Source organism: Vicia villosa, linkage group LG2 (genome assembly GCF_029867415.1).
Source record: "Vicia villosa cultivar HV-30 ecotype Madison, WI linkage group LG2, Vvil1.0, whole genome shotgun sequence".
Taxonomy (NCBI): domain Eukaryota; kingdom Viridiplantae; phylum Streptophyta; class Magnoliopsida; order Fabales; family Fabaceae; genus Vicia; species Vicia villosa.
This window is the reverse complement of record NC_081181.1, coordinates 56,498,545-56,510,622: the sequence shown is the minus strand read 5'-3', so window position 1 is coordinate 56,510,622 and position 12,078 is coordinate 56,498,545. Positions and strand designations below refer to the sequence as shown.

Genomic DNA, 12,078 nt, shown 5'->3' with positions numbered 1-12,078 from the left:
TTGTTTAATTTGGATATTGTATGGTTGTTTCGCTCGGACTCGGATAATTATTTTAGATCCGTCAAATTCCGAATCTAATCGAACTCATCGTCAATTACCTGTGTTTAACAATATGTAACTTTAATTTTATGTAATGTGATCTTTGTAATCTTTATGCTTTAAATAAATCGAATCGTTGTTGTTTGTTATTTTATTTCTGTATCAGACATTATTTCGGAAGTACATTTTCGAATTCTTCCAAGAGGGTGAATTCGGAGATGCACTTCCGAATTCACCTATTTTCTGGAAAAAAACATTATTTCGGATGTACATTTCCAAAATTAATTTTTTTCAAAAAAAAAAAAACATGTTTTCGGAAGTGCATCTCCTAAACCACATTTTTTCTCATAAAAAGGTGACTTCAAAAATATATTTCCAAAGTTTAAGGTCATTTTGAGCTTTTCGCCACGGGTGACCAAGAAGGTAGGGGGTCAATAAAGAAATTTCCTTTTGTAAAACTGAATATTTATTTTGAAACCCAATAGACTTTTTAAAGCCCAACCCATTTATCGAAACACAACGTTCATTATTTATTCTAAAACACGAATCAACATTTCAGTCTAAATACTTTCCACACTGTATAGCAAAACCCTGAAGATTAGCGCGAGCAGAAAGTAACACACAGAGAAAGATGATTATCCCCGTTCGTTGTTTCACCTGCGGAAAGGTTTCTACTCTTCTCAATACTCTCGTCCTTCCTCTTTTTCCCTGCATCTCATAGATTAGAGTTCTAAAGTTTTGACCTTTTTAACGATTTTGAAATTTAGGGTTTTGGTTAATTCATGCTAAACTTTTTTCGTTTTCTTCTCATTAGGTCATTGGAAACAAGTGGGATTCATATCTTGATTTTCTCCAAGCTGATTACACTGAAGGGTCGGTAACTTACTCAATATCTTTTCCTATTTGTGTGTCTAGGGTTTTTCATTTGTTGCCTAATCCATATATTCAATACTTTTTTGTTCATCTATCTGAATATTGTATTGTAGTGACAGTAATTTTAGGTTTTTTTTTTCTTGTTTATTGTTTTCTGAATAGCTTTTTCATTCAAGACTTAGGGTTTATATGGATAAACAGCTCAATTAAGTGCTTATAGTAAAAGAGCTTATCATATAAGGGCTTATGTAAACTATAAATTATTTTCCTAAAATTATTCTGGAGTGTTTATACTAATGAGCTGGAAACAGAACCCGTAAACATGTCATTTTTATTGACTCTTCGAAACAGTTTCACAAGTGCTTATGCAAGCAGATAAGCTGAAATAAGTTATTTGAAACCGGTCATTAGTTTCACAGTTATTTTTGCTGCCATTTGGTATTCTTTGGGTATGATCATGATTCTGTATCTAATTCTAGTCTCCTTTTGTAGTAGCACGAGAATTTGTAAAGCCTGTTTCAAAGTTGTTGGTATGGACATATAATCAATTGGCATGTTTCCTTATAGTTGCTCTTTGTGTAATAGATTCTGAGAACGAGCTCGGTAACTTGTAAATTGTAGTTTTTTAAACTTATTGAATGAGTGAGGGTAAACCAATCCGTGCTTATGATTCTCTTGTTCCGAAATTTTTGGCTTGTCTTAGCCGTGCAATATTTGAAGTTGTAACTCAGTGATCTTAAGTCATATTTGTAATTGCTGGCTACTATATTATTACCTTTTCAATATTGTGAACTCCGCCACAAGAAAGAAAAAACTTGTTAGGCAGTAGAAAAACTTGTTAGGCAGTAGAAAACTTGGTGTAGACTACTAGACTCTTGCTTATTGCAACATTTTTTATATTAAACAATGGTCATAAATTACGTTTTTGTTTGTGCATTTGGCATAGCTTTTTTAAAAAGCAATGATAATATTGATCTTCTCCGAACCCTTAAAGGTTATTAGGTATCATCTTATATATACTAGATTTCTTGACAGCGTTTTAACGTTTATCTCCTGAATGACGTTAGTATTAACATAGTGTTGGATGGCTTGCAGAGATGCACTAGATGCTTTGGGTCTGGTTCGTTATTGTTGTAGGCGCATGCTTATGACTCATGTTGACCTTATTGAGAAGCTACTCAATTACAATAGTAAGTTCTGATCCCTATGTTATTATGTATCAATTTTCTATATCGGTGGGTTTGTATTGATCATACATTCATCTGGTTGCAGCTATGGAAAAGCATGATGCCAATTAAGGATTCTTACCAAGATGTGTCAGTTGCGCTGGGAATCCTGTAGTCTTGTGTCAATGTTTTTTTTGTCCTTTGCAACTTATTAGTTTTTAAATTTAGTAGGTGTGATGCGAAGCTCTGTTTTGGTGTTAATGGATCTACACTGCTATGATAGACTGAAACTGTAAAATCGGATTTTATGATATGGGATTTAGTATGTCAGAATTTAACCAATGCTTAGGAATTTTGAATGTTGCAACACATTGACATATTGATTAAGACCACAATATTAATTTCAAGGTTGAGAATTTGAGGGCGCCTCTCCTACCATTGCCAGAATAGCAAAGAACATGAATTAGAATTCAAATACTTGATTAATAAACAAATAAAAAACAGGGGCAGTTGCTTCTCAACTCAATTTTAAAAAGGGGTTGTTATTCCCACCCTAAGGGGGCATTTGTAGCATAGCTCTCCCATTCTAGTGAAAATTTTTAACTACTCTTAAAATTTGAAAATGCACTTTCAGACGCATTCAATTCGGGTTGAATCTGGCAATATTCTTCGGGAGAATTTGTTTCTATAGTTTGAGCAAACACTGTCATTGAAAAAGGAAAAGCTTGACAGAAAAAGTTTACAAACACAATAATATTTCTTCTTCAATGCATTCAATATTAAAACTTATAATCTGCACTATGTATTTGGTAGAAGTAGAACTTCATTTATTGGCTATGATTCAGATGGAAAAACAACACTGGATCTTAGCTTATGTTATGGAAAATACTTCATGTCTAATGTGCAAGGTGTACCGACTGAGTTCTATAATGTGCAAGGTGTAATCGAGTAGAACCAGGTTGAAGTTTTAAATAACTGTTATGTGGCCTGAGTTCTAGCCAACTTAGTTCTATAATGTGCAAGGTGTAATCGAGTAGAACCAGGTTGAAGTTTTAAATAAATGTTATGTGGACTGAGTTCTAGCCAACTGTCAGTTCTATAATGTGCAAGGTGTAATCGAGTAGAACCAGGTTGAAGTTTTAAATAAATGTTATGTGGACTGAGTTCTAGCCAACTGTCAGTTCTATAATGTGCAAGGTGTAATCGAGTAGAACCAGGTTGAAGTTTTAAATAAATGTTATGTGTTCTAATCGATGCTTTCAAATGTCAAATGTTATGTGTTCTAATCGATGCTTCTAGGGGTGTTTGCGGTGTAGTTTGGACGGTTTTGACGTGAAAAATCATCCGAACCGCAAGAGGAAAAAGTGTGCGGTTTGGTTTGGTTCGGTTGACTTTTAGAAATAAAATCGAACCAAACCAAACCAATGTGGTTTGGATTGGTTTGGTTGGTTCGGTTTTTTTTACAAAAATTTATTGAGTCATACATACACATATTGATGACAACATAACTTTGTATATTTAGTCATTTATGCCTTATCAAATAACAACAAAATTCATTATATTTGGATAACAACTTTCCATTTAATATACAAAAAATAATATTAGATAAAAGTGGACTAAAAAACATAAAATAGTAGCATAAAATAATATCAAAAACATTATAATGAAATAGAAAAAAGAGGAGATGAAATATTAGAGAAGATGAAAAAGAAAGAGCAGAAAAAATGCAATTAGATAAGAAGAGGAACATTAAAAACGTAATTGGAAGAGAGAACAATAGAATAACAATAATAAGATAAAAAAAGAAAGAACTTAAGGGTATGTTTGGATTGATGGAATAGGATGAAATGGAGCGGAATGAAATGGAATAAATTTATTTTCCATCGTTTGGATCGATTAAAAACGGATGGAATGGAGTGGTATCGGATGGAATGCATTCCATCCAATTCCATCACTTTCCACCATTTTTTGTACCCTCCGATTTGGGCGGAGTGAAAAAATTACTCTATTCAATCGTGAAGTATCCGAACAATGGAATGACGTATTTATTCCATTCCACTCTGTTCCGCTCCATTCCATCCTGCTCCGCTCCATTCCGCTCCGTTCTTTTTATTGTATCCAAACATAGCCTAAGAGAAGAAAGACTAGAAAAGAATATGTGATATGTATTTGAAAAAGAATATGAGAAAAAAGTGTAATACCGCTAGGAGAGATTTGAGAAGACTTAAACTAAAACCTTAAGTGCGAGGAAGAGAAAATCATTCGTAATCGTAAGGCTAAGGCATAATAGGTTTGAGTTTGGGTTGGATATAAGTTAATTGAAGTTTGGGGGTTGTAATATAATGTGGTTTGGTTCGATTTGGTTTGGTTTCTAAAATACAAACCGCAAACCAAACCGAACCACGCGGTTTGTTTAAAAATGGCTTGAATACATCTAAACCAAATGCAGTTTTTTGCGGTTTCAGTTTGGTTTGGTTCGATTTTGCGGTTTTCTATTGGGCTGGTTTGATTTTGAACACCCCTAGATGCTTCAATCTTCTTCAATCGCCGGAGATCTTTTTTTTAAAATGATGGAACATTTGATAAATCTTCTATATCAATGATCCTGGAGATCTGCAGCATAGCTTTAACTCATAGTTTTGTAAAAAAACAAATACATATTTTTTAAAATGATGGAACATTTGATGGAATCTTCTATATCAATGAACCTGAGAATTTGCAGCATAGTTTTTTAACTCATAGTTTTGTGAAAAACAAATACATCGTGAGTATGGGTGAATTTAAAAGTGTATCTCTGAATTAATTTATGTCAAAATTAATATATTTTAGTAAAGAAAGCATGAAGTTTGCAGCATAGTTTTTTAACTCATAGTTTTGTGAAAAACAAATACATCGTGAGTATGGGTGAATTTAAAAGTGTATCTCTGAATTAATTTATGTCAAAATTAATATATTTTAGTAAAGAAAGCATGAAGTGCGAAGTTATGTCAAAATTAGTGTTTTTCAGTAAGGAAAGTATGAGGTGCGTATGAGGTGAATAAATTGTGGGAAAAAAATAGGATGAAATTTACTTAGGTTCTGTTTTAGTGTAAAAATAGTGTGTTAGAAAATGTACTTCCTAATTTTTAGGAACATTTTTGAATTTCTTTAGGGTGTTTTTCTACCACTTAGGATAGGTGAAACAATTCCCTATAAAAAGGAAATAAAAGATCAATCCTTTTGAATTGACTCATCGGATTTATATTTTTTATAGATTGGATGCGATTTTCAGAAAACCCTTTTAATAATTAAAAATAAAAAGATTAATTTATTTTAATAAGAATATTAGTTTAGAAAATAGTTTTGAGTTCACATCATCTATAATTTATATAATTAGTTAATTATGGATTTACATCATTCATAATTTATTAATCACTCTAACATAAATTATGACAAATGACAAATGATCAATATTGATTATAGATGAATTGTTTGTACAGTTTTATTTTTAAGTAAATCCATTTTATTAATGGCTTAATTATTTAGGGTGTGTTTGGTAAAAATAGCAGTTGATTGATAAGTTAGCTGATAGCTTATAGCTGATGGTTGGCTGATGACTGATAACTTATAGCTTGTAACTGATAGTTTAAACTGATAGTTGATAAGCTAATTGAAGTGTTTGGTAAAATTAGTAGTTCAAGTAACTTATAGCTTGTATATATATGACTGCTAAGATTTAAATGTTTGATGTTAATAAATTGTTATGGCTGTTATTTGTAGGACTGCTAAATATTTGGAGTGTTATGGCAACATAATTTATCCAACTAATGGACCACAATTGTGGCCTGTTATTGATGGAGTAGTTGCAGTCAACCCACCCTTGATGAGAAGAGCTATTGGGCGCCCAAAAAAGATGAGGAACAAGTCAAATGATGAGCCAAGAAACCCTAATGTGCTGCCAAGGACTTTGTCAACAGTCTCATGTAGGAAATGTGGAGCTGTTGGACATAACATTAGAAGTTGCAAGGGTAAAAGAGCTGCAGATAGATCCATACCTGTTGGTGGGAACAAAAAGGCAAAGACTAAGGGTGCTGCTAAGGGTAAGGGAGCTTCTAAGGGTGCTGCTAAGACAAAGGGAGCTTCTAAGGGTGCTGCTAAGACAAAGGGAGCTTCTAAGGGTGCTGCTAAGGGTAAGGGTGCTGCTAAAGCTAAGGCAAAGACTAAGGGTGCAACTAAGGCTAAGACAAATGAACCTGACATTGCTTCATCATCACAAGGACCACCTGCCACACAGCCTACTCAAGAATAGTTATAGGATTATCCTTTATGTAATGTTTATTTTGATTAAGCTTTTTTGAAAAGTTCATGAACAAGTGTTTGCTATGTCTATTTTGTTAAGCTATCCTGTTATTTATTTGGCAAGATCTGTTATGAACAAGTTAGAACAATGTTTAATGTTTATTGTCATGAACAAGTTAGAACAATGTATTGTTTAATGTTATGGCAAGATCTGTTTACTTTGTGTTCATATGCTGTCAATTCAATTATATGATACAAGCCAACTATATGATACAAGCCAACTATATCAGAATTTTACAATTTCAAATCAACTATATGATACAAGCCAACTATATCAGAATTTCTCAGTTTCCAATTCAATTATATATCAGAATGTTATGGTAAGACTAAGGGTGCTGTCAATTCAATTCAAAACACAAGTTTACATTAGATTTCAAATGGGGCAACATCCATTACAATTGACATCAAAGAACAAGGCTACAAAGAAAATGAACTAACAACATAAATGCCCTAAAATCACATAAACCCTACTTCATTACATTAAGCATCACAAGTCCTACTGCCATAACTAATGTCATGGAAACTGAGAATTTCATCAATAAGTTCATTGCATTCAACTTCGTCTTCATTTCTGCTACTTTTGTATTAGCTTCATCCAATCTAGCCCTTTCATGCTCCAATTTTTTCTGCAGGGAGTAGATAATTTCCTTGGCCCTTGATGAGAGTTCATCGTCGTACCAAACAAAGTGGCTACACCTTTTACGCCCCTGTACCTGCAAACCAAACATATAAAGAATCACAAATTAATTTTGCTGCTACACATGAGGTGAAACTGTACACTATCAGTTACAGTGAAAGTAACGTTACCTTGTACATCCCACACCCAAAAAAACGTCTGCCTGGGTTCGAATCAGTCCATGAGGTCATCAATGGAGCTTCAAGCCCACACCTGCACTGGCTTCGAAACTCACATGAACGTGTAGCCCCGATACTACTCGCCATCGTGCATTGAGACATCTCTGAAAAACGAAACGAAACAAGAAGAGAAGGCGAAGACTCAAATTGAAGAAGAAGACTTCCTGCGTTGAAGGATGAAGATTTGGCTTTTGCCCTAGTTCTGCGTTGAAGGATGAAGAACGAAGAAGACAACCCAATATTAAGGGTTCAATTTAATCCATATAATAATAACATTAAATCTTTTATGAAAATATTAAATATTAAGTTAATAATTAAAAAATGAAATTAAAATAAAAATAGTGATGTGGCAAGTGACTGGACCAAATATTACTTGCCATGTCATTAAAATTGCACTTAAGTGATGGGGGACCTTCAAATATTCATCAAAAATTAAAATGGGGGACCTGAAACTTGGCTTTTTTAGTTTGGGGACTAAAAAGTTAAAAACACCAAAATAGGGGGACTAAAAGTGCATTTAAGCCTAAATGTAAAATGACATAAAAAATATTTAATATATAATTACTTTATTTTAAATTAAAATAAATTATAAAGGATAAAAGTGAGTTTTACTAATATAATAAGAATAAAAAAAGGAAGAAAAAATTGATAAGCTATAAGCTAAAATGCTATTTAAAATAGCGTCTGAAAAATAAGCTATAAGTTAACAAAATAAGCTATAAACTCGAGATGAAAATATTGTTACTAAATAAATTTAAATTATCATATGAGCTTATAAACTATAAGCTTAAAATTGCATCTTACGAAACAGAGCAATTGCTCATAACAAAAGTTAAAGATAAAAAAAAAACACTAAAAAAACAATAAAGATAATTATCTTTCATGGTTATATTTTCATTTAATTGTCTTCTAAATAATTTTAAAATGCTCAAGATCATTTTTAGATACAATAATTTCCTATAATTTAGCTCTTATTGGTTTAGATCGACCTTATATTGGTTGAAGAAGATAACACTCCTTAGCACCAATCTAGATGCTACTTCTTATTGGTTTATGACTAGTTTGATTTCACACCTCATTTTACGAACACCCCTAACTAGAGCATGTTTTCCCCCACGTCCAATTTCCATGTCCTTTTTAGATCTCGGTGCAATGAGATCAGACAATGGGAGGACATTCTTTTGGGAGGCATGACATATGACCTTAAATGGAGGAGGGAGATTTTTGTTTAGGAGACTGAGCTAAAGTAAAATCTTATCTTGATCGTAAAAGGGTACTAACCTCTCCTAAAGGGATTGATTATTGACAGCGGTATCATGATCACAATGATCCTTTCTCCACCAATTCAGCCTACATGGATATGCTAGGCTCTTGTTTACAAGATCTCGGCTCTTCTAGTAGTAGCACTAATTTCCTCCCATTGACTTGGAAGTGTTAGGATAATACTCTCTCTATTCCATCTTAAGTGATTTATTTGTAAAATAAAATTGTTCTAAGATAAATAATTTATTTCAAATTTTAATATAATATTAATTATCTTTTTTAATTCTATATTTTAATTAATATCTCTTTTTTATTTATGTGAAATGATCAATTGGATCATTCACTGGGACTGGGAGACATAAGGAGTATTATCTTGAACTCCTCATGTTGTCATATTTTTGTTATTCGTGAGGCAACATCTCATTTGTGATATAATATCTTCATTAGTAAATTTTAACTTTTGAGTTTAATAAATAGTTTATTATATTTAGTTTATATATTGATCAGATATAACAATTATTTAACGAATTTAAAAAATAAAATTTGTTTATAATAGAAAAGGGAGGGAGTATAAATTTTAGATGGTTTAAGTGGGAACAAGCGTTATATAGGGAGTTGAATTCCTTGTTAGATATTCTTAGGTATTTTTGGGTTGACATTTTGGTGTGTGGACCATATTGAAATCCTAAAATAAATTTATTTCTGGGTTAAATATACAATATCCCCTGTAATATAGGCGAAATTCGCTTCACTCTCTATAATTTTTTTAATCACTCCTTTTGAAATGTTAAATTCTATGTCTTTTGCCCCCTAAGTGCAAAAGTTATCCCCTATAATATATATTTAATATTTTTACTACATGCTATGAGGTTTCCGCTATTAGGCCACACACCATTTATTTTCACGTTCCAGTTGTGTAGTCTTGGGCGTGAGGGAGGTGTATTAAGAGTTTCACATTAGATAATATATAGCCTGGACATGTCCTTACAAGTGGGGAAAATCCTCACCCTACAAGTCGCTTTTGTAGGGATGAGTTAAGGCAAACAACATTTCTTAACACTAACCAATGCTTCCTCTTTCCATCTTTCGTCACTAATTTGGATGAACACAACCAACATCTTAAATTTTCAATTAAATTTTCACTCAGCTAAATTACTGAGAATGATGACTTTTAACATATACTAGTAAGTAGGACTGGACAAAAAATGAGACCCTGCCCAACCAAAAAAAAAGGAATTTGGGCGGGTTCATTTAGGCTAGCGGTTTGGTCTGGATTGACATCGGCGGGTTTGGGTAAATAAAGTTGAACCATTGGTACCCTAAACCGTTGGAAAAGTTGTTCAGCTGGATTACATTGAAGAAATGTTGTCTTCACATCCATCATCTCTAAATGCATGTCTCGGTTGATTGCCAAGGCTAATACTATTATGTTAGAAGTATGTCTGAAAACTGGAGAATTAATCTCATCATAATCGATCTATTTCTGTTGTGACTACCCATTTATTACAAGATGAGCCATGAACTTTTTCCCTTTTTTTCTGTTACATATGGTTTTCTCTTGAGCACCCACCTACAATCGATGATCCTTTTTCTCTTAGGAAGTTGAACAAGCTCATATGTTTGATTTTTCTTCAAGGACTTCATCTCATGTATTATTGCATCCGTACACTTATCTTTCTCCTTGCTAACTATAGCCTCTTGCAAACTAGAAAGGTCTCCAGAACTAGTAAGAAGTGCATAGACAATCAAGTATTCTTACCCATATCTTTCTGGTGGCTTGGTTGAATAGTGCTCCATGTCATGTACAAGAATTTAATCTTGTACTCCAACTGAAACTTCAGGTTCGTGGTCAATTAAAGTATTATAGCATGGTTCCTCCCGTTGTTCAGGAAATAGCTACAAATTGTTAACCGGCGGCATATCAACATCCACTTGTATCACCTATTTGCTGAAAGTTTCTTCTTCAGATGTTGATACATCTATTGTAACTGACTGCTTAAACATTAACTGCTCATGAAAAAACAACATCTTTGTTGATCACCATATTCTTTTTAAGCGGATCCCATAACTTGAACCACTTCAAATCTTTTGTGTAGCCGACGAAGACACACTTCTTCGACTTTGAATCAAGTTTGCATCGATCTTCATTGGATATATGCACATAAGCAGAACATTAATAACTCCTTAAATGGTCAAGATCAATAGAATTACATGTCTGTTCCTCCTCTGCAGTCTTCTCCTCCAATAAAGCTCATGGTGATATGTTGATAACCATAAACATTTTTATAGTCCAACATTTAACAAAAGACATCTTGCCATTTCAGTTAAAGACCTATTCATTCTCTCTGCCATACTATTTAGTCGTGGTGTCTTGCATACTGAAAAATGTCTTTGAATATCGTGTTCTTCATAAAGCCTCTTGAATTTCAAATCAGTGTACTCTATCCCATTATCTGACCTCAAATACTTAATTTTTTTGGCATGTTTGATTCTCTACCCCTGCCTTCCACAACTTGAATTCGGTAAAGACTTCAAATTTATGTTTCAAGAAATACACCTAAACCCTGTGAGAAGAATCATCTGTGAAAGTCACCAAATACCTGAAACCATCCATGGAAACCTCTTTGGTAGGTCCCCACACGTTAGAATGCACATAGTCTAAAATTTTATTTGTTTTATGCTTCATGATCTTGAACTGAACACAATGCTATTTCCCAAGTATATAATACTTGCACAATTTTAACTTGCAACTACGAACACTCTTCAATAGATTTATCTTATGAAGTTCCACCATCCCACGTTCAGTGATATGGCCCTAAAGCATCAGCTATAATTTTATTGCATCATTATCTGACTCAACTGATATAAAATCACCTAAAACAGTGTTCCCTAATAATTTATAGATGTTACCTATAGTCCTCATTGCTCTCTTCATAGTCAATGCACCATTGCTATCCTTCATAATGTCCATATCTCCATCAGACTTGTAGAAGAAACCAATTGTATGTGGAGTACCTAAGGAAATCAAGTTCTTCCTCAATTTTATAATAAATGTGACTTCATTCAATGTTCGCTTACCACTATTGTCCATGGCAATTTTAATTTGTCTCATTCCAGTGATAGTACAAGCTTTATCATCACCTAGATAAATAAATCCAAAATTACTTAACCTGAATATAGTGAACCATTTCCAATGTGGCGTCATGAGGTATGAACAACCTAAGTCAATAATCCATGCATATGTACACTTATTGGATGAAACACACAATATATCAGCTTCATTTCCAGAATCATCGGTATGAACCACATTTGTAGAACTAGACGAGCCTTGCTTTATGTTTGGACTATCCCTCTTCCAATGCCCAATATGTTTGCAACTTTAACACTCTACTATTTTTTTGATTCCTAGATTTAGATCTTTAATTTCTAGAGCCTCCATTACCCTTGTTCCGCCTACGATCTTGATCATCTTTCACATACAGATCATCCCCTTTAGTTCTTTTCTCTACACTCTGTCTCCTTTGAGAATTTGATCAAAGTGTCC

The 12,078-nt window shown here is 33.3% G+C and overlaps 2 protein-coding genes across 2 annotated transcripts; one reads left to right on the top strand and one right to left on the bottom strand.

The window, feature by feature from the left end:
• The first annotated feature begins 555 nt into the window (after positions 1–555).
• LOC131646190 (DNA-directed RNA polymerase subunit 10-like protein) lies at positions 556–2,494 on the top strand. Its single transcript, XM_058916312.1, has 4 exons — positions 556–706; positions 854–912; positions 2,008–2,102; positions 2,185–2,494. The coding sequence occupies exons 1-4, from the start codon at positions 671–673 to the stop codon at positions 2,208–2,210; spliced, it is 216 nt and encodes a 71-aa protein (XP_058772295.1). The 5' UTR covers positions 556–670; the 3' UTR covers positions 2,211–2,494.
• Positions 2,495–6,883: 4,389 nt separating this feature from the next.
• On the bottom strand, positions 6,884–7,358 carry LOC131649099 (uncharacterized). The gene is made up of 2 exons (XM_058918844.1): positions 7,224–7,358; positions 6,884–7,129 (listed from the first exon to the last, which is right to left on the bottom strand). Exons 1-2 carry the CDS (start codon positions 7,356–7,358, stop codon positions 6,884–6,886), a joined length of 381 nt encoding a protein of 126 aa, XP_058774827.1.
• Between the last annotated feature and the right edge of the window lie 4,720 nt (positions 7,359–12,078).